Here is a 27,395-nt window from a genome sequence, read left to right on the forward strand (position 1 = left end):
TATATGCTACATATTTATATTTTGAAAGTTAAAGGACTAAAATGAAATAATTAAGTTTTAATTTTATTTGGACCTAATAATTAGATTTTGATAGAACGAAGATAAGTATATTAATATTGGAATTTTTTTATAGTTTATAATTAATTAGAACTATTCGACTTGAGAAAAAGTTAATTCGGTTAAGTTAGATTCAAGATATTGAAGTTTAAACAAATTGTCATTTATTAGTTTTTTTTATTAAATATAATTTGGATGGGCGTAGTCTCGTGTATCTAGGATGATTATTAAAAAAAAAAAAAACCCCTTTTTTTAATTGATTAGATTTGTATTTGAATTATAAAGCTCATCTCATTGTTATCCATGGGGATTAGAATTATAAGTTTCACTAGGAAACCAATTCTATACAGACCCATTCACTATATTCACGTCTCCTTGTTGCAATGAAATTCAGTTGATATACTAGGTTATAAGTCCTATAAATACTCCCATGAGTCAAGATAATTTTTCACCACGAATATATTATATATACACGGCCAACGAAATCCAAAAGCTAGAGAGAGAATCCTACAATATCACTATATAATATATTTTATTCATACGAGATAGAGAGAGGAAAAGAATACGGTGTCACGTGCATTAATTACAATCCATTACAACTTTTCAAATCTATCAAGGTAAGATATTTTTGTGCGAGTAGTTTGTTTTCTTATGCTTTTATGTATTTAATTAAATATGTATGAATTGTAAGTGGACCTTCGGGTTCTGCAGAAAGAGATATGAAATCCTACTGAAATTTAAGAGGACCTAAGATAGATGTGTCACTTGGTAACCGATATATTTTATAAGAGAAGAGTGGTATGAAGTGTATAATTTATTGTTATATACTTGCGTATGAAAATTGCAAGTATCTTAGTAGGCATTTTAAAATACTCACTCTTATAATAAGTTTACAAGTTAAATCGGGTTGATTGGAACTATGGCAAGATGGTGATGTAGGCTGTCAAGAGGATTTGAAGGAATAAAAATATGAATTTTTTTTTATCTCCCATTTTATTAGTTTGTTTTTGTTCAAAGACATGTTTATTAATTAGTTAAATGATTATGTTTAATTTTTTTTCAAACTCAAATTCCACATTTTAATTGATATTTATGGTTGAAAATAAAAGAATTATTTTTATATATGTCGGTTCCACATTTAACGTGAAGAAAGTTGAATTTTTTATAAAACTCTAATGTTCATAAAAATCTGGAGTGTTAAACAAAAAGCAAAAGAAGAAATGAGATTCAATTTGTGGCCGAGAATACAAAGATAAATGGAGAGTGATATAGCTGTGTTAAAAGAAATGGAAAGTTAGATAGTTGCATGAGAGTAGAAGCAAATCAGCCTACGGGTTTTCAATGGCCGGAGTAAAAAAAATGTTTGCACGCAACCCTATGAACAGTGCCAAAATCAAGTCATTGTTTTAATGTATAGGGCAATATATTTGAAAATAATTTAAATTATGATAATAAATATTATAACTCTACAAAATAATATAAGAAGTGCAAAAATAGATAATTTAGGATTTTAATTAATGAACAAGTATTATGGTTTACGAGTTCATCATAGTTATCCCTCTAATTTCAATTACCAAATTTCAACGGTACTCAATTATGTGTATCATGTCGAGTTCTTCTAATCAAAATTTATTTACATCTCTCGAATTTAAATCAATCTTATTCAATTAAGTTAACTCACTATATCTTTTTTAAATCATGATAAGTCTTAATTAAGAGTATACAGTCACAAAAATATTCAATTAATGACTGCAAACTTAGTGAAGATATATCTTTTACATAAATTTCAATTTTTACTATGAGGTCTAAAATAATAACTCACCTCTCGAATCCTTCCCACTTACCAATCAATGAAACAATGTCAAATTGTTTTAAAGCATGAATAATAAAAGTAAAAATAATACACAAATATTAACTTGAGATCAAAGCATAGTAAATAAAATTAAAGTTTCAAAACTATAATATAATATCTCATCCAAACTATTGATTTAGTTGCACATTATAGGAAAAGAGAGCATATGGAGCATTTGAAGTACTTCGCCGCTCTTTTAGTAAGAACACAATCTTGAAATCCTAGCTTTTTCTTTTCTTCTCTCTTTTATATTCTCTTTGTTTTACTCGTGACTCTCCATTAGGGATGTCAATTTGACTCGTCGGTTTGAATGACATGTGACTCGGCCCAAAAAGGTTCGAGCGGACTCAGCTCACTACTCGTCAAGGATCGTTGGAACTGAACCTCATTTTCAAGTGTTGGCCCGAGCTCGAGCCGAGTTGTCACACTAACACGGGCCAATCCGTGTATAGAGCCTTTGAAAAGGTAGCTTTAAAGGCAGTTGCCTTAAAAAAAGTAATTAAAATTTTGGGGAAAACAAGAGCCAGCTCTACTTTGGCTCGGCTTGACTCAGGCAAATAAAGCTCGACCCATTTTTACCCGAGCCATGCTCAAACCGTGAACTTTGACTTGTTTACATCCCCACTCTTTATTGTGTCCTCTTTGTTTTTATCTAGAATATATCTGTCTATAGTGATAGACCCATCTCAAAAGTCATGCCTCAAAAAGAACCTAAAATAACCTCGAATAAAACAAAAAGAAACCAAACTTTTCAATGTAGGAAAACTGTGACACAACCACGTCCAACAAGGAGCTTGGGCTCCAATCGCGCTAGTTGTGGTTGATTACCATGATCGGATCATGGAATCCATTGATCACTTCTAACTTTGGTTGAGCTATGGTTTGCAAATAGCAGCCTCCCCCCCCCCCCAAACTCTCCAATTTTTACAATTTGGTACCTATTTTAAGTTTCTCAAATGATTTTGGGTTTTTATACATATCTTCAATATCGATCTCACAACTTCCAAAACCTTATACGTTGATCCCCAAACATCCATCATAGCCCAAAATTGTCCTCAAGTTTTGAAACTATACAAATCAGTCCTCATACTTCTAATAAGTTCACTAAAAATTACAGTCTCATATCCCACATTAATATTACAATTCGGCTTTGCTGCTAGGAAGGAATTGACACCCTCCCTAGCGTCTCCCTCACAATAGGGGGAGGGAAGCAAGTATTTTTTGGGTTTTTTTTTTTTATTCACATGGTTCTCACTCCATGTGAGTATCTGTCAACAAAGGTGACAATTTCTTTCTGGCAAAGGAGTATATTTCTTAATATTAAGATTTCAATCGATATCTCAAAAGCAAAATCTTTCTCAAGCATCATGAGAAGACAACTAAATCTACATTAACTAAATAACAGCATTGTTTACCTCTTATAGCTAGCTCTCTAATTTCTCCTTTCAAATATAAAAAGTAACATTATCAAACTACTAAATATAGACAGATTCTTCTAAAACAAGCTTAAATTTTCAAAACACAACACAATATTTGTTGACTTTCCCAGATTAAGATTACAAATATAATCCAAAAACTAAAAATGAAGATTACCACGATGCTTTTATAGTGAACAGCCACATTGAGAAAATTTTCTGAAACAAAAATCCATCTGCATCAAAGTAATATAACCGAGTGAGATCTCTTCAATCAAAACCCTCATTCTTGAAAACATTTCCAGTGACAGCCAAAATATCTGCATTACAAGTAATTCTCATAAGCCAATTTTCAATTTTGTAATATTTGAAAGTGCTACTTTTGCTTGGGGCAATCTCTATTAAAAGGACAATAATCGGAGTTAGACATCAAGAATGTTTTCTTTGTTAATCATTTGACATGAGAACAAACTTCAAACGATATATTCCTTACAAGTGACGTGAAACTATGTGGGACAATCACCGCAAAAGTGCATTGGAGATGAGAAATGGAGTAATAACTTGGACTATTGGGACAAGAAATACATAGAATCATCTTTAACTCCTAAGATGGAAGGTTATAATCAACAAAAGACTAGGGATATCAATGCTGAACAACTACATAATGCATATCATTCTCTTCTGCAGCTAAGTCAATTCTAACTATTTCTGTATAACAACAAGAGTGCAATTACTCAAACAAGAAGCTAATAGCTCAGAGAACATAACTTACTCATATTAAAAGATTTCCAACCACACGATTCTTTCTAAATCATCAAAGCAAACTGTAAAATAAGAAAGAAAATTACCAGGACTTTCTAATTATGTGCTTGCAATTATTAAATTAATTGGCATTTAGAAAGATCGTGTGCAATGAATGACCACCACACAGAAAGCCAGAGTAGTCCAAACAATAATTCTTTGTCAATTGAAAATAACATTAAGGGGAATGACAGTAAGATATTCAATAAACCTACATTCTTCACCCAATTGTTACAATAGAAACCTGAAAAAATGGAACCCATTTCTTGATTCCTCGACTTTCAATTCAAATTTTCCACCAGAAAAATCCAAGTTCTTATCTTTTACCTAAAATTCAAGAATTTTAGAAATTTCTTCCTGAAAAAACATTGACTATCAATTTGTCAATTTCAGCAAAATGGTCAAAGTGGGAACTATAGTAAGAGAAAACAGATGAATGCCTAGGCTTAACTTTGGCAAGCAACAAAGCCACACTTGAAGTTAACATTTACCAAATTCACGTTTTCATGTGTCAAGAAACAAAATAATAAAAGCAAGTCCCTGAATTAAAAATTTCTTTACACTCTATTCCATGAAACCAAATTCTCTACCAGAATAAAAGCATGTTAGACGAGGGGCGGAGCCAATATATCTACCCGCACTGGACTTTTGGCCCCAAAATATTTTTTTTTGGTTGTTTAACCCAGTAACCCAATTATCTATCTAGCCCAAAGAGAGAAGCCCAATTGTGCAATGCCATGACCCGTTTTAAACCCATTCATATCAAAATTCAATTGAATCAATTGTTGACCCAAACCCATTCATTCATTTCAAATTTTCAACCCTTCGTGACTTTGTCTGTGACGACTTCGCATTTCGCCACCCACATTCCTCTCCACCGGTGACAATGCTCGTCGTTTCCTTCCGTCTCTGTCAACCGTCGTCTCCGACAGTCGTCACAGTCCGACCGTCGCTCCCTTTCCCTCTCCGACAATCCATTATTGTACATCTCCTACTCTAGGCTCTCATCTTGATATCTCACATCTCCGACTCAGACTCTACATCCTCAACTCCGTCAAGGTGCCAAGTACCAATGCCAACCGGCCGAGCTAGCAAAAGAAGAAGCCAGATTCCAGAAAGCAAAAGGTGAAGCCCCAAATTTTTTTCCCGTATTTTTTTTGTTATTTCAATTTGTGTAAATTGTAATAATATTTTTTTTGTTTTTAACATATGAAATTAGTACTTTGTTCTTCAATTGCTCGAAGCTGTACAAACTTCTAGTGGACCACCAATTCAATGTTGCCTCTGGGCTCTGGCTCTCTGCGAATCTGTGAAAGTAAGTTCAAGTTGCCTAGAATTTGGAAATAGTATATATTGCATTGTGAAATTGTAAATTGAACTGTGAATTGATTATGTGAAATTGTGAATTGGAATATTGGATTGTGAATTGATTAAGTGAAATTGTGAATTGCACTACACAAATAGTATATATAGGTATTGGTGTATTGTATTATGAATTGATTATGTGAAATTTGTGAAATGCACTGTGAATTGATTATGTAAAATTGTGAATTGCACTGAATTTTGTGAGTTGCTTCCAGTATTTGTGATTCATTTGACAATCTGAATTACTCCTACTCCTAGTAGTAATTGAATGATCAGTGGATGAATGATAGTACAATTGTTTATGTGGAGAAAGATATATTTTTGAAGCTCGATAATGAAATTATTGTACAACGATATCAAAGTATGAAAACTCGTAAGGAATAAGTGTAATATATTAATTATGTCGTTTTTAGTATTGTTGTACTATTTTTTTTATTATCATTAAATTCATGACTAAAAACCTCGACATTCGTCGTCGAAAAAATTTTGCCCGCACTGAACTAAAATCCTGGCTCCACCCCTGTGTCAGACCAAAATATATGAACAAAGTCGCTCGTGTTTTTCTTAGCCTAATCAACATTTAGAAACAAAATAAATGAAACTATAACTGATTAGCAAATATTCAAATTTGCATAGCCTAATAACAGAACAAATGAAAACTCTTCAAGGATTACCTAACCCTTGAGAACTTTCAAAACTAGCTCAGTCTCCTTAACACCAGCGCAAGCTCCTGTATCATAAGTTTTCTCCATTCTGCCTCAATGTGTTGTGCCTTATCACTTCTCCTCATTGTCCAATTCTTCTTGAGCATATCCGAAGAGATTATTCCTCCAATATTTATTTGGAAAGACTGAGGCAATAATGGGTAATTTGATTCCACGTCCACTTCATCTTCTAAGATTTCTTTTTCCACATTTTGCTCTTTTTCTTCCGTGCCCACTCTTTCCCGCTTTAGAGATTTCTCATTTTTCTTGTTTTCAAGACCCTCATTTCCCCAAAGTTTCTCCGAAAGCTTGAAAACTGTAGATTCGTATGCATTAGAGAATTCCAAAGGAGCCCGTTTCTTCCTATTGAAATTTCCAAAAAACTTTTGTTTGAGTCTCCGAAGTTTTTCAGTGACTTGAAGCTTCGTAAACTCCATATGAAGCTTGTCCTTTAACAAATGAAACTCGGTCTTACTTTCATCCCAATGCTTAGACTTAAAATCTATGAGACCTTGAAGCAACGTAATAACGTCCTCGTCAGTGAATATCTGACCCAAGAAAAAATGGGACTTCTTCTCAATTAATTCATTTTGTTGGAGACTATCAACATCAGAAGAAGAGCCATTTTGTTGTTTTGAAGAAGCGTCTTGGGTCGTCTTTCCTTCCTCTTTGCTTTTCGAGTGGGAACTGGAGCCCTCTTCAACAGATTCTTTGCTCTCTCCCTGAGAAATTTCAGCTTCTTTGTCATTTGAAAACATTAGTACTGATTTTTCAAGAAAATCTTTTGATTTCCTTCTTCTCTTTTGCGATTTGCGCTCCATTGATGATAGCAGACCTTTACTCTCTGGGAATTTCACGTTTTTTTTCTTTTTTTAATCAAACATCTCGTGAATTTTTATTAAAATCTCCTCAGAATTTAATTTTAATCGCGGGTTCTTGACCCTTATTTGAACCACATTATTTTGCGAAAAAATGCATTTCTAATGGTGTGTTAATGAAAATTTTGAGGTTAAAAAATAAGAAAGATTTTGAATTTGGATGTAATATTATTTTATTGAAAAATGTGATTGAAATAATATCAAATCACTGTATAAGAATGTATTTTTTTTTCAAATAATGTTGATTAGACAGGACCTAATTTATATAGTTTTCGTATTCAATTATTTCATATTTGGTGAAAATTCTCAATCATTTATATTTTTGAATTTATTTTCAACTACGAATTTTTTTTTAATAATAAAATTTGCACATTTTCCATAACTTTTTCTTTCCCACTTTTTAATCACATTCTTAAAATAATAACAACAACAACAACCTTTTTACTTATGTTCTTGACTTGATTGAGAAAATATTTCATTATTAATTCTTGTTTGGTATGGACATACGTGCTTGGATACTCATGTTTTATTTTTTGTTTTTGTTTATTTATTAACAAAGACATTTTTTTTAAGCCTATATGCAATTCTCATTCTCTAAAAAGTCATTTTTCTTGTAATCATATTCTTCCTATAAAATAATTTTATGTATAAATCTTAAACATTCTCTAAAATGAGGTTCAAACAAGCCTTAAATATAAATGTTTTCGTTCTACGTTAATGTAATAAATAGACATTATAGTTAGCCCGATTTGGTGACATTTAATTGTAAAAAATTATGTTTTCATTAGTGTTTTTTTTTTTTTTTTTTAAAGAAAGTGCGATTAAAATGTAGGGGAAAAAATTAGGAAATTTTTTTTATGTTTATGTGTGAAATATTTTATTTTATGAAATTGTAGTTAAAAATGAGTGTGAGATAAATTGAAGGTGGGGCATAATTTTATTTTCAATAGATTACGTCTATAATTCAGATTTCATCTGTTTTATTAACATTAATGCTCTTAGTTAACTACAAAAGTGGTGCACAATTTGCTAATTTTGTTTGGTTTCCATTATTCACAAAGCTGTACAAAGAAAGAGACTATTAATTACAATGAAACATGCAATATATTTATTGTTAAAATTAAATTAAATTAGAATTTTAGCCCCTGTTTGATGGTCATTTAAAAAAAATGAGTTTCAAATGGTGGTTTTTTGGATAATGTGTGGATAAAGCGTTTGAAAAAAATTTGAATTTACGCGTAAAATATTTTATTGTATAAATGTTTGGTTAAAAATGAGTATGAAAATTAAAGAGTTTTATTTTAAAGGGATATAAACAGGAACTTAATTAAATATAAATTTATAATGAGCAATAGAAAAAGTTTTTCAAAATTTAGTGACCAAAGTTAGACTATATCGAAGTTTAGCTGCCAAAATTCGATCACCTCAAAGTATAGTGAATAATAGAAGACATTTTTTAATGTTTAGTGACTAAAATTCAACAAAGTGACAGTGAGCCACATGTGCATCTCGTGAGCCACGTTATAAATACAATACATTCTTTAAGCCTATGTTTGAGCTTTGTCCTTTAACAAGTCATTTTTCTCTTATTTATATTCTCCCTCTAAAATAATTTTACATATTAATTTTAAAATTTTCCTTAGATATTAACAACACATTTTTTAAAAAATCATTATTATGAAATCAAATCTCCCAATAAAATGAGTTTCAAACAAACCCTAAATATAAATGACTTCAATCTACATTAATGTAATAAATAGACATTATAATTAGCCCAGTTTGGTGACCTTTAACTGTAAATAACTATGTTTTGAATAGTATTTTTTAGAGAAATGTGATAAAAAAATGAAAAAAGTTTTAAGTTTATGTGTAAAATATTTTATTGTATAAATTTATACTTAAAAATAAATCTGAAAAATAAAAATAAATTAAAGGCTTCCGAATAGGGCATTATTTTATTTTCAATAGATTACGTCTGTAATTCAAATTTCATTTGTAACGTTAACATTAATGCTCTTAGTTAAGTACAAAAGTGAATGCACAATTTCTCAATTTTGTTTGGTCCCCATTATTTTCAAAATATATTTTTCTCTCTTTTTTTCAACTATACATTTTTTTAATAAAATAATATTGATCCGTAACCTATAGCATTATTAGTAGAGCTAGTGACAGATTCTTTAGCACTTGCACCTTCATTATGGATTAACTAATACAAGTAGCAGCTTCAGTAGCTTATTCAGGGTTTCTTACTTCAATATTTTTCGATTAAGACATGTGGGTTGGTTCATTTTGTCCTTCCTTTGCAAATTTCTATCTTCGTTGTGATCATGTTGCGCAAAATGTAGTTGTATAGGATTGAGTATAACAGGGGCATTCTCCCTTTCCATTTAAGAGCAAGCAACCTTCCCCCACGATTCTGGCCTATTATTGATAGGGATTTGACCGATGCTAAGGTAGCTTGCTTACCAAGCTACCCACTTTGAGAAGCTAGTAGCCAGAAAGAAGCGATGACAACCCCCGGACCTTTTTTTATCACAAATGGGGAGGAGTAAATATAAACTTGAATTGTGAAGTTATATTACCTTGCAAAGGTTTGACTCTTTGGTATTTATAGAGAGAAAGTTGGAAGGAGTGCTGTTAGATGCAGGACATGCGGATTCATCAATCGGTTCAAGGCATCTACTCATAGATGCTCATCAATCATTTCCTAGGTGGGGCGACATTTAATGTTTCTGACTTGGAGTTGACACATGTCATAGAGATGTTACATCTATCATTCCAAAATATTTCTTGGACAGATCCTTGCCCAAAAGATTTGTGTCTTGGGTCGTAGCACAGGCTAGGACTGTACATGCTGCCTTGTACCACTTAGAAACAGTTATCGCTTCAACTGTATCGGCTCGAACCTACACGTATCGCGTTAGCACCACTTCAAAATAACCACCGCTTCAAAAAATGTGCTTCGACATTTCTTGATATTACGTGCTTTGGCACGTTGCAGTGTGGAGGTGTTTCACTGAGGAGCATAACAGCTGTCTACGAAGCAAAGGTTCTCCCCTTTTAGTTGTAATTCTCAACACCCAAATTCAAAGTTTTTTTTTCCAATTTTCCATTAAACTACTATTCTGAAATGCATTTTGAGGAAAAAAAAACAAAAAAGAAGAAGAAGTGCAAGTGGGTTCTTAGCCTTTGTTTGGTATACATTATTTCTAAAATAAATTTTTCTCTCTTATTCTTAACCACATGTTATTTGATAAATTAATATTACATGTAAACTAATTTTTTCTTCCACTACAAATTTTCATCAAACCACTATTTTCAAATATATTTTTGACAAAAGTGGAGTTCAAATAGGCTCTTAGCCCCTAATTGAGCCCCATTCTTTCCACAAAATACATTTTTAAACAGTATTTTGACATCATTTCAACCACACATTTTTAATATAATAATATTAAACGTAAATTCAAATTTTTTTCTTATTTTTAACCATACATTTTTCATCAATACATTATTCCAAGTTTCATTTTCCCCCAAAATGGGGCTCAAACTAGGGCTTAATATGCATCAAAGTGTCCATCTTGAAGCATTGAAAAAATCCTAAGAATTTGCTCAACTTTCCAAATTTTTAAATGGTAATTGAAAGGTCAATCAATCACGTTCAAGGGAAATATCAATCATTCATTTGCAATGACATGAAAAGTCATTCATTTCAATTTCCACTTTTATTTACACAAGTTTCATTTTGAAATTTTCGATAATTACATCCACATCCTCGTTTTTTAAAAGTTATCTAAACTTCTCCCGTTAGAATAATTTTGTCATTTAATTATTTTCTTCTATGCTAAATATGAAATGTATATTTTTAATAATAATTATATTAATGTAATTACTCTTCAAATTTAAAGAGGTTGATCCAAATTTTGACATGTGGAGAAATGAAAGAAGAGACAACTTTGATTCATATTCTTGTAGTTCTTTATTATTTTTTTTGTATTATTATAATAAATTTAAACTTTCTAATATTGATGAAATTTTAGGATTGTTGTGCTAGGGTATCACTGATATGCAAGGACAGTTCAAAATTATTTTTGTAGAGTTGTAATTTATTAGTATATTAACAAACAACATATAAATTATTAAGAATAATGCTTGCATGACATTTCTCCTATGTGGAGACGAATATGTGCATTGATGAAATAAGTGGAGGTAAAATCATGGTGTAGATCATGTCACATGGGAGAGTGTAACTCATAATATAATCTACAATATACCTGCAGTAGCTTTGCCATCTATAGGGTTTTAAGAAAAAATGTACTTTGAATACCACTTATAGGGTTTTAAGGAAAAATGTACTTTGAATAGTGATTTTTTTAAAAATGTGTATTTAAAAGATAAGAAAAATTTTAGGTTTGCCTATAATATTATTTTATGGAAAAATGTGGTTGAAAATGAATTTTGAAAAAATATATTTTAGAAATAATGGAATCCAAACATGGGCTAATTCTATCATACATTTATATAAATATGGGATAAAAGAGCATTATGTAACGAATTGTAGGGCACCTACAAAGAATAATATATGTGAATTCAACAAGAATCTAATGAAAATTGATTGAAGTAAGTAATTAGGAGAATACTAACAAGATAACAAAGGTTATAATTGTTGGGTTGTGTATCCATATAGTATATATTACTATGATAAAATAATAATTTATAATAAATAAATTATGTTTTATTTATTTATTGCATTTATTTATATTCAGCATGCGAATTAAAGTCTCCATAATCACTTTTGATAATATAAGTTAGGTACTTATATTGAGAAGTATAATGTGATACTACTTATATTTGGATCATAATTTGTTCAAAATCAATGTATAAGGGTTAACACATTGTACTGGAAGGTTATAATATTGATCGATTTACTATTCAGGTTTGAGATTTGTCTTTATCACAAAAATAGTTAAAGGTGACGCTAGTAAACTTGGAGTGTATTGAGCAGACCATGTGTCGAGTTTAATTCTATAACACGATTGTGCTGAGAATTAAATTCTGCTTGATCGCTGTGTATTACATCTAAATCCCTTGACAGGGTTATGTATATCTTTTCGTGATTTTAATGATTTTTTGATTCATAAATGTATGAGATCAATTTGATTGGTAAAATATCTCGATGAGTTGGGAACTTGAGAATGAGCGGGTAGAGAACATGATTCATGTCAGGAACCGTCATCCTGAAAAATGAGTAGAGTGACTACTTAAACATTTTCTCTTGAACAGTTAAAATATGAGCTAAATGTTTAGCGATGACTAAATTTCGATATCTGTTATTAGTTCATAGGACCGTTGAAGAATATGATATTTGAGTTAGTGAGAATTATTAGAAGGATAAAAAGGTCATTATACTCGTATCTAATTATCGAAACTCGGACATGGATAAACTATATATATGATAGTTCAAAAGAAAGTATTATAGATTTATTGACTTCTGTGATCTTATATATTTCAAGAGTTCGGTCTTTTGTATTTAGTGGAAAAAGTAAAAAATAATAATTAGATTGGATGGTCTAGGGTCAACTAGACTGAATCCAATTATAATATATTTGGTAGGAAGTATTAGATGCTACTCAACATTGTTAACACATAAAATGCTAAAATCTTCATTATTCTCTTTATTAAGCATGCATGAAGTCTTGAACATGATTGATAATATATTAAATAAGTAATTATATACAGTGTCTAGTATTATTTAGAGCATGTTTGATTCTGATTAGTTAGGGAGAAATGAGTTTTGAATAGTATTTTTAAGAGAATCTGTGGTTAAAAATAAAGAATTTTTTGATATACGTGTAGAATATTTTATTATGTGAATGTGCGATTGAAAGTGATCATATAACAAATCATAAAATAAATTAATGAGTATTAAACATGAGCCTAATCTTTCCTTTGATAAGTCTAAAATTGTGAAGAGTTTATTGTTCCCTAACTTATATGCATATTCATTTTCTAGAAGGTTATACCCTCCACATAAGTGTCTAATTCTTATTCAACCCTTTCTCTTGTGATTAGTTGATAAATCTATGGCAGTGATGATTTTCATGTTACCCAATTTTTTTAACATATTCATTTATCAAAAGGTCATAATCTCAACAGGAATGTCTAATTCGAGGATAAAGGGCAACCATTAGATATTTGACTATAGATTTAGCCTATTTGATTAAAATAAAAATCAATTTTTTGGTAATAAAATATATTGTTAAAAGGTTGTGGATCCCATAAAATGTGTGGTTAAAATTAATTATTGATTTTGATTTAAATTTTATTCTTTTTTTGCTGAATGAAATAGAGGACTAGTATCTTTCTAACAAGAACGACTTTGTATATGAAATTCGTCTTTGTATTTAAAAACTCTAATTTAAACAAGAAATGTCACCTTTAGTCACATTTTCTTTTTCAGGTTTTGAGCATGCTCAATTCAACTTAAACGCTAAAAAAGTTAAAAAGGTGGCTTCTTTTTAACTTTTAATGACGGTATGAAATATCGTGCTCATAAGAAAAGCCAAAAAGAAGATAATTTTTTTGCCTCTTTTTAAGTATTTAAGGCCAACTAAACACAGGTACTACATGTTTCGTTAAACTTAAAAAGTTATTTATAAGTAAATAAGAAGTTTTAAAATTATTTTTTACTAATCAAATAGAACACATTAATTGCTTATTTTGACAGCAATTCAAGCACTGCTATGATAAAATTATATTCTTTTAATTAAAAGTTGGAAAGAAGTGACATAATGAACGTGCTTTCAAGTGGACAATATTAAAAAAGAGAAATAAAGTTTATTGTACTGCACCAGCTAGTTTAGTGAAATTCAATTGTGCATATCCCCATGATGTAGTGTAGAGTTCCCCTTGATTTTAAACAATAAATAACGTTTTTACGAGAAAAATGTAAAATCAATAAGTATAATTATGTACCTAGGGTTTGGGCTATTTTCCATCATATTTTTTTTTGTACTTCCTCTGTAGAAGCCATCATCAAGTATATCAATTTCTGACTTGGTTTAAAAGCACACTAGTGCTAGGTGGACAGGGGATTGGAACATAGCATTAACAGGAATGTAAAATTTATTGACGTGGCAACCAACAAATAAAAAAAATGAATAAAGGTTGGAGGAAAAATTGGAGGGAAATGGGCTTGCATGCTGGTCTAAAAAGTGGAAGACATATTACTTTCAGTTATTGTATATTACGTTTCCCTCAAATCCCCAATAGCTCAACATCTCGAAGTAAAATCGCCTGGCAGCTGCTCCTCCGACCACATTCTAAAATTCCGACCAACTTCTTCTTCGACCACGTTAGCTTTTCCTCTGACCAAGTTCATGAAATTCCGACCTTGGTGCTCATCTTTTTGCCGTCAACTCTAAGGTACCCTTGTCCATTTGCTTCTCTTTATCCATCTCCTAAAATGAGAAGATGTCATTCATAGAATAAAACAATTTTTTTCTATTTTCAATATGTTAAAATAGGGGAAAATAAAGAGGAATGTTTAAAAGTAAACTTGTATATTAGGTATTTCAGTTTTGGAGGACACGGGTTACGACTGTTAGAATTGATTGCGATTGCAAAATGATAGTCAAATTTATGATGGTCTTTCCTGTCGTTAGGGATAGGTAAAACATGTATAATGGTAATCAATCGACTAAAAGTAACTTCGATTCTTTTTCCAATAAAGAGGATGTTGGATTGCGGGGAAGGATTCGGGAAAAACAGAATGAAAATTTCATTTGTTTTCCTGCAATTACTATCCATGCATTATTATGGATTTCTATACGTGCGTTTTTTTTGTAACGACCTGGGTCTTTGTACTTAAGTCATTAGCTTATGTACTATTCGCTTTGGGTGGGCCTTGCGCCCACTTGCCCCTCACGGCTTTCTTTTGCGTCCGCCAGGATTCGAACTTATAACATTTTCCTTAATTAAGACTTAAGTTGAATCCTGGTACCAACTGGGCAAGCTTACATACTGTCCGCTTTGGGTGGGCGTTTCCTAAGAGTTGAACTCAAAACATTTTCCTTAAGTAAGACTTAAGTTGAATTGCGCATTTTTTTTTGTAACGACCCAAGTCTCTGTACCCAAACCGTTAGTTTACGTACTGTCCGCTTTGGGTAGGCCTTACTTAAGTCTTATTTAAAGGAAAAGTTATGAGTTCGAATCCTGAGGAATGCGACAGAAAGTTATGAGGGGTAAGTGGGTGCAAGGCCCACCCAAAGCGGACGTAAGCTAACGGCTTGGATACAGAGACCCGGGTCGTTACAGTTCGTGTATGTTATTGCAGTATTGTCAAAATTATGGACAAAGTGTAAAATGAGCATGTTGATGTTATAACATAATCTGATGACGAGAACATCACGGACTCTATTAACATAGTGGAAGGTGTAACCTCAGTAGAAGATAGAGTGATTGTGGGTAGGTATAGAGTTTAAGGATGTTACGAAAATGTTTGACTTCTACAAAAATATGATTATATCGTCGATTTTCTAGTGAAAAAAGAAATTCAGAAAAGGGGGATGGTGTAGAGATGAGATATGTTACGTTGACTTGTAGCCGTGAAGGTCGAAGAATTAGTAATACCAGCGGTTCTTTGAAGCCGCAACCAACAATTCAGATGGGTTGTAAAGTAAGGATATCAGCATCTTCAAATATATATGGAGTCTAGAGGATTAACACGGTCCACCTCGAGCATAATCACAAAACTAGTCCTTCGAAGTCCAAGTTATATCGATGCAATCAGGAATTGAGTGTACATGTGAAATGCAAACTTTAAGTTAATGATTTAGTGGGAATTCCATTGCATAAAAGCTACAATTTGTAGTTGTAGAATTAGGCGGTTATGAGAAAATGAGTTGCGTAGAAAAAGATTGTCAGAATTATATTGAACAAGTGAGGCGATTAAGATTTGAAGAGGGAGATGGCGTTGCCATACAATCATACTTTGCAAAAATGCAAGCATAGTGCTTTTACTTCAGCTTAGATTTAGATGACGAGTCATAGTTAAAAAATGTATTTTGGGCAGATAATCGTTGTAGGAAAGCATATAAGGAGTTTTGCGACATCATTTCATTTGATATGACTTACCTCACAAACAAGTTTGATATGCCTTTCATCCTATTTGTTGGCTTCAATCATCACGGACAATCAACAATGCTTGGTTGTAGGTTGGTATTGAACGAAGACACAAATACTTTTGCGTGGTTGTTCAGTACATGGCTTCAGTGTATGTATAGCATTGCTCCTTGAGGAATTTTTACTGACCAAAACATGGCCATGCAAAATGCAATTTAGATTGTTTTTTCCAACATAAAGTATAGATGGTGCTTGTGGCATATCTTGAAAATATTGCCTGAAAAATGGATAAGTCTGGAATATTTGGTACTATATACCGATTGGTTTATGATTCGCAATTGCGTATGAATTTGAAGAAAGAGGGGCTGCACTGATTGATACATACCATTTGCATGATAACGATTGGTTGTCTGGACTTTTTGAGAATGAGGGTTGTTGGGTGCATTCGAAGATAACCTTCAAGCATTTTGTCGAACGCACACTGCGGAATAAGGTTGAGAAGGAATTTCAAGCCGACTTCAAGTTATTTTCACAGATGGTCCTATATGTAACACAATATGAAATGGAGCAACAGTTGCAATTAGTTTATACCATTCCTAAATTCAGGAAATCTCAGAATAAGTTCACGAGAAAGGTGTATTGCAACCTCATACTACTTTAGAGGGGCCTTCCGAGATGACTTACGAAGTATGGGAGGATGTTATGTATGAGGGCTGAAGAAAGAAAAAAAACATTCTTTGTCTCTTTTTGAGAGAGATAATTGCAAAGTTGTATACAGCTGCCATTTGTTCGGATTTCGGGAAATAGTTTGTCGTCATGTGATCGCAGTCTTAATTCGCAACGATGTCACCTTACTTCCAGAAAAGTATATACTACAGAGGTGGAGGAGAGATGTTAGTAGAGCACATGCAAGGGTGTCAGTGAACTACGACGGTTTGGTGAAAATTGAAATATGATGACATGTGTCGCGCATTCGCATAGGTTGCAGACCTTGCTACCAATGATGAAGGGCGAGCACGTACGATTATGGACTGGATAAAAGTACAATGTGAAGAACTGGTGACGTCAAGAAGGTCGAGTATTGGAAGCAATGCCCTCACGCATCACACAAGTCAGGCGGTTCAACAATGTACTACCTTGCAAAATAATACAAGGGTGAACGTGCGGGATCCACAATTGTCGAACAGAAAGGGGACGCCCAAGAAACAGCGTAGAAAAGGCCAGTTGGAATCGAGTTCAACCATAGCGAAGGTACATTTAAGTAAAAAACTATAGATAGCAATGGACTATTATATACAAATACTGATTATGTTAGGGGGCACATGCAGGGAATTTCAGCATCAACAAAAGGAAAAGTGCGAGGCGTAATGATGTGCAAGATAATGGAGTCGACGTTTAGCATGCGTCACAACAACATTACTCGATGCATACACCAATGTCATTTTTTCAGTACTCCATACCAACACTATTCCCATTCCCACAGTATTCATCCGCTACATTGTTCACCTGCTAGGCGTCTTACAATCTTTAAGTTTTATTTCGCCATCGTCGTCAAATGTTATTTATACTTCAAAAGATATGAGCATGATTTGACATTATAAATCAATTATTCATTATTGTTTAATCATGAATGTGGTTATAATTTTTAATACTATTTCATTGTAATTGCTAATATAGTCTTCAACTATTTCACTTTCGATAGGAGGTGCGTCACTTGAGCAAGCAGGCACACGGGGAAAAGATTCGACAACAGCCAACTACGATTTCAATACCTGACAACATGTGTACAACAGCAGCTTCATCAAGATAAGATACGCGGATGAGTCCAATTATATGATGTTCATAATGACTGTAATAAGTAACCAACTGTGCTAGTCAGTTTATGTAAATGATTTGAAAATGGAGATGTGATCGCTTACGGTGGACTATCTGATTTCGTGAGAGTTTACCTTTGACCTTCTTGTGTATACATGTACAGCTATTAAGTTTCTACAAGTTGACATAAAAAGCAAGTTCTAAAGGAAGATAGGTATCATGTGGTATGTAGCATATAAGTTTCCTGATGCAAAGGATAGAAAGCTATATGTTCACTGACTTCTTTTGGTAAGTATGTATCAGTATTTCCAGTTGTAGCTATTTGGTGATTCATTTTCTGTAGATTATTTGCTTTCTCGGCCTGTATGCTGTGCGATGTGACTATGGTTTGCTTCCACTTTGATGCTCAAGACTAGTTTTCACCTTTCGTAGATCGGATAGGTCATCCATTTTCTGTAGATTATTAATTGGTTTCTATGTTTTGGAAGTGTAATATTGACTTCTCTTTTTGGTCTTATAATTGCTTATCCATTTAGGGAGACACTGAACATGTTGTGCATTGGCCATGTAAACTGGAAGTAGTTATTCCACATTTTCTCTTAATTTCATGCAACTGAACCAAAGAAAGGCCAAAGAATGTCCCAATGAAAAGTAATCACGATAAAATAATAAAGAAACTGCCTTTAATCTATCTTGCAAAATGGATGTAGAAAGCACAAATAGATAAACTAAAAGGTAGATTTTCTCTAGATTATACAAAGAGGATAGCACTTTCAGACTAATCTCATAAATCAATGTACTTTACAAATATAGTTTACATATCTTCGTTGAAAATAATTTGACCTTATACAAAAGATTATGTAATAGCCACTAGATTTATGAATAGCTACTAATCAGGTCGACCACTTTCCTTCTAAATTCACTTCAACGATTCCTTGCTAATTCACGTTCACCGTAATATGTACATCTTCTTCAGCAGAAATGCAAACTTGAGATCGAAAAATGTGTGATATTTGTTCACAAGTTTCGTTCGTCGCAAAGTTAACTGAAGAAGCCCTAGCTCTAGATAATTGGCTGCTTGATTCTTCTTTCACAAGCCAATCCCAAAATCACAGTTCTTATTGCAATAAAGAAATAATCGTCCTTTATTTTTAGCCTCCTTCTCCACCATGAAACACTTCTCAAATCCGTGCTCGCAATTTGGGCATCGGTGTTTTCGTGGACAGTCGGCAAAGAAATGTCCTTTAGCTCTACAACTATGATAGATTTTGTAATTCCTACCGCCCACTCTACGATGCAAAAAAATCATAGAGAATATTTCAAACCAAGACATAAACACAAAATTTAACAAAAACAGATACTTCTAATATAACAAACCAAGACATGAACACATAATTTAACAAAAAAAACATACTTCTAATTTAAGAAACCAATACATAAGCACATAATTTAACAAATATAGTATAATCTAATTTAACAAAAACACATAAAAATAATCAAACCAAGAAAACCCATATTAACCTATACTAAATCTAAGTTAAGCTATATTGTTAGCTTTTTATTGGAGTTAAAAAAACTTCTGCAATTCGGATCTCTCACGGCAGCCTCAGTAAACAAATGGACATAGAACCTTATTTCAAGGGCAGTATTTGAATATTTCACTTTATATAGAAGAAATCCACCAAATCTACCAAAATGAACTCTACTGAACTACTCCAACTCTGGTTTGTGCTCTGTTTATTTCCTAAAAATACTTTTGGAAATATCAAATTTCTTAGATGGTAAGGCCATGAGCACATATTTCCCCAAATCTTCAAATATCTTATAATTTAAGCTAGTAACAAATCAGCAAAACTATACAGAAATTGAGCTTTTTGAGTTATTTTATTAACACCAAGGATATTGATAATGACTTTCTACACACACTGGTGGAAGTTGTGCCAGTGTGCCCCCGATTGAGGTGACGGCCAGGCAGTGAGGAGAGGTTTTTTCCCTTTTAAGATTTGGAATGGGTTTAGGTGGGAAGTGCGTTATATGGGGAAAATTGATGTGATCGAAGTGTGGCCGAAAATGTTAACAACTGATGGTGGAAGTGCCGCCCTCCGACTAAGGTGATGGCGGGCTTGGAGGGAAGGGTTTTCTCCTTATTCAGTGTCGAAATGGGTAGGGAAAATCAATAATGGTTCTTCCTTCTCAGAGCCTCCTTTTCATGTGTTAACTTTTTTTAAAATTTTATGCCCAATTTTTTTTACAATCTCGCTATTCGTACATAAGAGTACAGGGTTACTTGACAGAATGACATGGCAATTTTGAAAAGAAAAAAGGAAACAAAATGGGGGGATTACTTTCTGGTCCAAATCCAACATTTTATTTTATCCCCAAATTGGATGAACCCTAGCGACAAAAAATTTCTTCTCTCCACCCCAACGTCATCCTTCTTCTCCAAATCTGTCAGACAATGAAACGACCCCAACAGTATACATCTGATCTAGTTATTTGGGTATTCATTTCGCAGCCAGTCGATCGGTCTTTTGTCATTGGCAACCGCGAGCACCATCACTTGAAGCGGAATCTATAGCAAACTTGTTGGTGAGTATGATTAAGAAATGGTATGAAGTTAGAACCTTTGATATCTAAGATTAAAAAATATTTGGTTTTTAAGTATTTATTTTATCAACGAAATTTTCGAAGTTAGTTTTGTCGAAGAGTACGAAATAGTTTCTTATTTTTAACTTGGACTTGTAAAAAATTAATTTTGAACTTATTTACTTAAAAGTGAACTAATTTATATGGGTGCGTCAATTTCCTGTTTTTTATACGAGATAAATTATTTTGAGTTTCTCAAGTAATGTGAGTAAAGTTTATTCATAAATTGATTAGGATTGAGTAGTGGTGAGTTCATTTGCCAACGTTATAGGAATCGGATTGAATGTTTGACAAGTAAAATAGGAAATAGATTTGAGTAGTCAAGTTACAAGTTAACAATGACAGTGGTTAAGGATGTCCATGAGCGAAGGTCAGTGGTTGCTGGTTGTTTCTAGTATTAGTTGTTTTATTTGAAATGGTTGGTGGTTGTTTCTAGTATTAGTTGTTTTATTTGAAATTTGATAATTATTTGGAGTGATACAATCAAGTGCAAGGCTACTGTTCTTTACTTGCTTTCTTGTATATATGTATCTATTACGGAGTAGTTGTTAATTTCCATTTCACTTGCTCAAACATTATGTTATCAAAATTTTGCAAACATTCAATTGAATTATTTATTATGCCATGTTGATATTCTGCCTACATGGTTGAATTGTAGCTTACTATGGCCGGAAAAAATCATGGAATATGTCATAGTTGTAGATGCTACGGTCACTTCTTTGCGGAGTGCCCAAATAAACGTCCATGCCCGTGGTGTAAACATGCAATTGTGAAGTGTTTTCAAGTTGAGAAGGATAGTAAGAAGAAAGGTAAATTGTTCAATTGTTGCACTGCAAACTGCGGATTAGGAGTGGGTTAAAGAGGGTGAAACGAGCGGTGAATCAAGTGTCATTGGCATTACCTCCACTAAACTTGTGGTGCCTGAATTAGTTCAAGATGTCTCATGTTCAAAACCATCCGTCGGCTAACTTATGAAAAAGATGTGGAGATTTCCGTAAATGTGACAATACACAAAGGACAAGCGACTGTGGAAGAGGATAAGAAATGAACGTGGTGGGTCTAAGTTGTAGTTGTTGATGTAATAAAATTGCTCTTTAACTTTGGCGGAGACATCATTTCGATGCCTACTTTGTGGTTAACGTAGTGTGAAATTTGTGTACTGCTATTTAACTGATATGGGGGCTTCATTTTGATGCCTACTATGTGGTTAATGTAATGTGAAATCTGTGTAGTAATGTTATGGAGTTTTTGAATTGCGGAGCCTACAATTTGGACATTTTGAAGCCTACAACTATTCACCGGAATGTGTGCAATTGTTTATTCTAGGTTCTGTTATATGTTAGAATGAAACTTTACCCTCTCATCAAATTAGACAGAATTAATAAGTTTTGAGTTCAGACAATTTACCTCTTAATTACCAGAGAATGATCAGTCTCTGAATATGATCATCTGCTATGAAGATATCATATAAATATGTTAATTGAAAATTTGAAATGCTTGTTAATACTTAATACCATTGCATGGTTTGCACCCGTTAAAAAGTCTGATTCATTTCGTAATATATCTTTGAACTTCTTAATTTTCTATACATTACTTCAAATATTATATGGAAGTAGGAGATGGAGAGAAGCCAGTCCTGTGTGGATGCCTTGCAAGAGAAAGATGCAAAGAATGAATTTGGTGTCCTCTGGCATAGAGTTAAAACTGCTGCAACGTTATTGACACACTTGAAATCGAAAGCAAGAATCATGGCTGAACTTGTTTCATATCCACCTGCTTCGACTACTGCAACATTGTAACTTTTGTGCAATGAAATTCCTACAATATCATTTACTTGAAGCCGCCGTTTAACTTGTGCACTTAACTCCCGATTGCATCGATACAACCTCGACTTGGTTGAACTTGTTTTATGATTGTGTTCAAGATTCACTGTGTTAATTCCCCAAATTCCATAATCGTGTGCTGATGTTGTCAGTCTGGCTAGACAACCTGTCTGAATAGTTTCTTGCAACTTCAAACTACCGATTTTAGTACTACTTTTCCCTTCACGACTACACATCCACGTAAGATATCTCATCACTCCATCATCATCCTTTTTCGAATTTCATTTTCTAACTGGAAAACCTATGGCGTACGCATATCTTTTGTAAAAATCAAATAATTCAACATTGTCTTTGAACTTCATACCCACTTGAGGTACAACTACACCATCTCCGCCTAAGTTTTCATCACCCAATAAGTTCATATCATCCTTCAAATTCTCATTATCGGATTCTACCAATATAATGTCATCCACATTTTGCAAACATTCTTTCCCTGTGACAAAAAAAACGAACTGCACTGTAAAACCAAAATTATAGAAATTGGTTTCCAATGCAAGATATTAAATAAAAATGAAAATAGAAAATTCAAAATCTATTTACTAGGCCACCATTTCTACAGCTAAAGATCTCAACTTAGACCCGATCCCAAATCCCACTTTGGAAAAAAAAAATCCTACCAAAGAAAACCCCCAATTTTAGGATATTGAAAAGAGACGGGATAATGAGGAGATTAAAATGACCAGCGGCTTTAAAACTAAGAGAATAACATTATAAAACGAGGTGAACAGTTTAAGCGAAAGATGGGATTGGTTTCTTAGCCCATTTCTTGCTGCATTTAACACAGAAGAGGGATTACACATTTTCTTGACAAGGATCCATTAACACATTACAATTTTTCCTAATCAGAAACCACAAAACCAAACCTTTGTCTATCTCCATCTTCGAGTGAATGAGTTGGGTCAGGTGGAAATCAGATTTCAGAACTAACAGCGACATCAACTTATGAAGTACTGGTCGGTCCATGTCTTTCTAGAGGTTGGACATTGGCGTCGGTCCAAGTCTTTCTGGAGTTTGAACGTTGGCGCCGAAGGATACGTGTTGGTAGACCGCGGTTGAATAATCTCCAAGTTTGGGGGAAAACGTAGCTTAGTGGTTAAAGAAATGGTGCCTCGGTTCGTTGGTCGATCGTGACTCAAAGAGCTCAAGATTTGGGCAAAAATGCAGCTTAAGGGTGGACCAAAATTTTGGGGGAAATAAATGGCGGAAAATAAATGGCGCCTTGAAGAAAGAATGGTTTACAGTGAAGTTGGTGCTTGTCTGAAAATGAAAAGGGGCATCCATTTTTTTAGTATTTTTTGTCCATCACGTGCTGGCACTTTGATTTTTTTTTTTCCATTTTTAAAATCATGCCAACTCATTCTGTTAGGTAGAGTGTAAGCCAATAGTGTACAAATAACAATTTTGTTTTTTTTTTTATTTGTTTCTTGCCATGTCAACAAATTTTAAATCCCTGTTAACACCCTGTTCCAATCTCGTGTTTGCCTAGCATTATTGCTAAAAGTAACCTTCTTTGTGATTTCTTTATTCTCCCTGCCCCTCCTACTATCTCTTGGTGCCGCAACAATAACATTAACAAGAAAAACAAGTTAAAATTTCTTATTTTATTTTATTCTATATAAGTAAAAGCACCCGTTTGGCCCTCATTAATTTTGATTATAATGTAGGGAATAATATTTTTTTTAAATGGATAGTTGTAAAAGAATGAAAAGCTTTAGGTTTACGTGTAATATTATCTTTATTGAAAATTGTGGGATTGAAAATAAGACAGAGAAAAATTTAATTTAATTTGATGAGATGTAATGGTGGCCAAACGGGTGCTAAACCATTAATACTGCCTATCTAACATGCCCTAAAAGGATTGTTTGTCATTTGCTTACTGGTGTTGGGATCTTCATGGTAGCTAAGCTGTAATTATTATGAAAATTGTAAACTTAATTATAGCCCTTGTTTGAGCTACATTATTTTAATAAGAATGTATTTTTGAATGGTATATTGATGAAAAATGTGTAGTTAAAAAATAAGGAAAATGTTTGGATTTACGTATAATATTATTTTATTGAAAAATATGTGGTTGAAATAATATCAAATTACTGTTTAAGAATATATTTTTTACAAGGAATGTGGCTCAAACAGGGCCATAATTATAATTGAAGTTCTAGAACAACACATGTAATTAAATGAAACTAATTGAATTTGGACTTTAATTAAAACTCGTACTTGAATTTTAATTAGAACTTTTATTTGAATGTGAAATTATTATTGTGCAATGATTATAACTATTCTATCTCTATAAATAGAGAATGGATGAAAACTAGACATCCTATGAGACTATACAACAATCATAATACATAGTCTTATAGTGTTCAAATTTAGAAAGAGACGACAATTATCTTCTTGTCCAGTTCAAGAATTACTTTTTTGATTTAATTAAAAAAAGATTTCCACCCATCGGTGTAATCTTGACTTTGGAGAATAGTATAAAAGACTTGGAGGTTTGAAGTATCGGTGTAGCCTTGACTTTGGTGATCCAAAAAATTGAAAAATTGGTTATCGAATTTAGATAAAAATTCGAATCCTTTATTCTTGATACAATGAACATTTAGACGATCTTGTTTATTGAATTATAGAAATTTTTTAATTTTTAGATAATTTCGCTTCCGCATTCCTATAATAATACATTATCTATAATGTAAAATGCCTCAATTGATGTAGTTGGAGGCTACATTTAAGCACAAGCAATGTGTCAAGCGGATTGAGTGCATAATTTCCAAATCTGAATATATTTGTGTTGGAAAAGATTTCTTTACTCATCCACCATAGAATGTCTTGAAAGCCTAAGAATACCTAACCAAGATGGAGGGTGAATTGGTTATGTAAAAGCTTTTTCAAAAATAATTGCAGTCTTAAACAGATAACAAATAAATTAATTGCATAGGTAAGATAGCACTAATAGGCAATTAATAAGTAAAAGGGAAAAGAATGCACAAATGATGTAATTGTGGAGGTTCAATCCAATCAACGATCTACGTCTTCCGTTACCAAGCTCTCCATCATGAGCAGGGCCTTTTTCACTATTGTTGATTGACTTATGGCACAATCCAATCCTTACAATGCTTCCAGTGACTTCCAACAAAGGAACACTGATCATTTTACAACATTAAAATTTTTGGGACTTCAATCAAACAAACAAAAAAATCAGAACTAAAAGCTTCTCTCTCTTAATAAATGATATGATCACAATTAAGTATTAGAAGAGCAATAGGCTAACACTTCAATAAATAACAATGGGTATAGCTCAAGTGTTAGTTGTTGAAAAACTTTAATGAGATAAAAGATTTTCACAAATTTGATCACTCAAAAAGTTTTTCAAAAAATAATATTTTGGTCTTTTAAAGATTGAAAACAAAGTAGTTGAGATCAACAAAAACCTCATTTAAATGATCAAAGAAGGTTGTTGCAAATGAAAAGAGAAGTGATATTTATAGCACTCAAATGGGCAAAAAATTTGTCCATTCGGACGTTCAGTTGGGAAAAAATGCCCCCGAACATTTTTCCTTCGTGTTGAATTTGAATAATATAGGTTCTTGAAAGACTTTCTCATTTATTTTGTAAATATTTAATTGTCGAAATACTGACCTTTTTAAAATTAATTTTTATGCAAATATTTTTTTTTTGTGATGTGAATTTGTTTTCGTGTATAAAAATTCTTTTGAGCTATAGTCGATGCTAGGAATTGAAGCGTTTTATCTTTAAATATGAACTCAAAGCATCTACATCTAATGTCTTGGAGTTTGATGATCGACTTTTTCTCCAAGGTGATTTTTGACGTGAAGGCTCGATTTCCGTCTTTAGGTTCGTCAATCGCCAATTTTATTTCCATATTGATCTTCGAGAACCAATTTCATTTGTCAATGTGCACATTTCTTGATCTTGATTTTCGTGGCTTCATTTTTGTCAATTTTGCTATAATCACTATCAATACTTGAATTCAATTTGTTACAAATAAAAGCAATTTGTTTGTGATAATCAAAACGAAAAGTTAAATATTTAGGTCAACATGTCTTTTAGCCTTCCAACATTCTTCAATTTAGATTGATTTTATAGTGATTTTAGTATAACTATTCTCCAAATAACTGAAAGGTCATTATGAGCTCAGGATAAAAAAAAATCGGTGGCCAAAGAATAAATGTGTTGTTCCAAAAGAATGAGATCTTGAACATCGGTGAGATAGTAAACAAAGAAGTAGTGAGTGCTCCCCTTTTTTCTTTTTGGACTTTGAAAATTCATGTTACTTGCTTCTATTGTGTAATTTTTGTAGCTCCGATCACCTCTCTTCTTGTAGTCTTCTCTTATTTGTAACGGATAATTGATTTTCAAATCTTCTTTAGGTAGCCATTTTAATGGCGAGAACAATGATCAAAATATTTTGTTTTCAAGGAAATTGTCATATCTTGGTCAGTGGCCACTTTTCCTTCATTTTTAATGACTGGCCTCTATATTTTGGTTGAAGAAACTACTCAAAAGATTATCCCTTCTAGTGACCTTTTGGATGTCGTGAGAATATAATGTATCATCCCAATAGACGATACCAATCTGTTGACCTCAAAATCTGACTAATCGAGTGGCCAACAGTATGTAACCTTACATATACGCTGGTACATATCATTAGGATGCGAAGGATTATTGATCGAAAAAATGAACGATGATCGTTTGTGTTTTGCTGATCAAATCAACGATCGGATAAAAGAGAGAGTGTGATTAGATAAAAGAGAGAGTGTGTGTGTAGGAGAGTTTTGATAATGATTTGCCTACGATAGAACACATTACCTTGAGAGAAATGGATTCACACACACACACAC

General features: G+C 32.7%; 2 protein-coding genes and 1 long non-coding RNA gene across 4 annotated transcripts; 1 reads left to right on the plus strand and 2 right to left on the minus strand.

The window, feature by feature from the left end:
- Nucleotides 1-5,142: 5,142 nt before the first annotated feature.
- LOC111383472 (probable transcription factor At4g01260) lies at nt 5,143-7,015 on the minus strand. Its single transcript, XM_023007584.1, has 4 exons — nt 6,209-7,015; nt 5,952-6,010; nt 5,380-5,432; nt 5,143-5,213 (listed from the first exon to the last, which is right to left on the minus strand). The coding sequence occupies exons 1-4, from the start codon at nt 7,013-7,015 to the stop codon at nt 5,143-5,145; spliced, it is 990 nt and encodes a 329-aa protein (XP_022863352.1).
- Nucleotides 7,016-19,523: 12,508 nt separating this feature from the next.
- LOC111383474 lies at nt 19,524-21,906 on the plus strand. Its single transcript, XR_002700747.1, has 2 exons — nt 19,524-20,596; nt 21,312-21,906. It is a non-coding gene; the product is annotated as an uncharacterized LOC111383474 (long non-coding RNA).
- Nucleotides 21,907-22,135: 229 nt separating this feature from the next.
- Nucleotides 22,136-23,800, minus strand: LOC111383468. Of its 2 annotated transcripts, none has more exons than XM_023007579.1 (2): nt 23,400-23,800; nt 22,136-22,969 (listed from the first exon to the last, which is right to left on the minus strand). In XM_023007579.1, the coding sequence occupies exon 2, from the start codon at nt 22,728-22,730 to the stop codon at nt 22,188-22,190; it is 543 nt and encodes a 180-aa protein (XP_022863347.1). In that variant the 5' UTR covers nt 22,731-22,969; nt 23,400-23,800; the 3' UTR covers nt 22,136-22,187. Both variants share the same exon structure in this region, with proteins under 2 accessions (XP_022863347.1, XP_022863348.1).
- Between the last annotated feature and the right edge of the window lie 3,595 nt (nt 23,801-27,395).

Source organism: Olea europaea, unplaced genomic scaffold (assembly GCF_002742605.1).
Source record: "Olea europaea var. sylvestris unplaced genomic scaffold, O_europaea_v1 scaffold2697, whole genome shotgun sequence".
NCBI lineage: Eukaryota > Viridiplantae > Streptophyta > Magnoliopsida > Lamiales > Oleaceae > Olea > Olea europaea.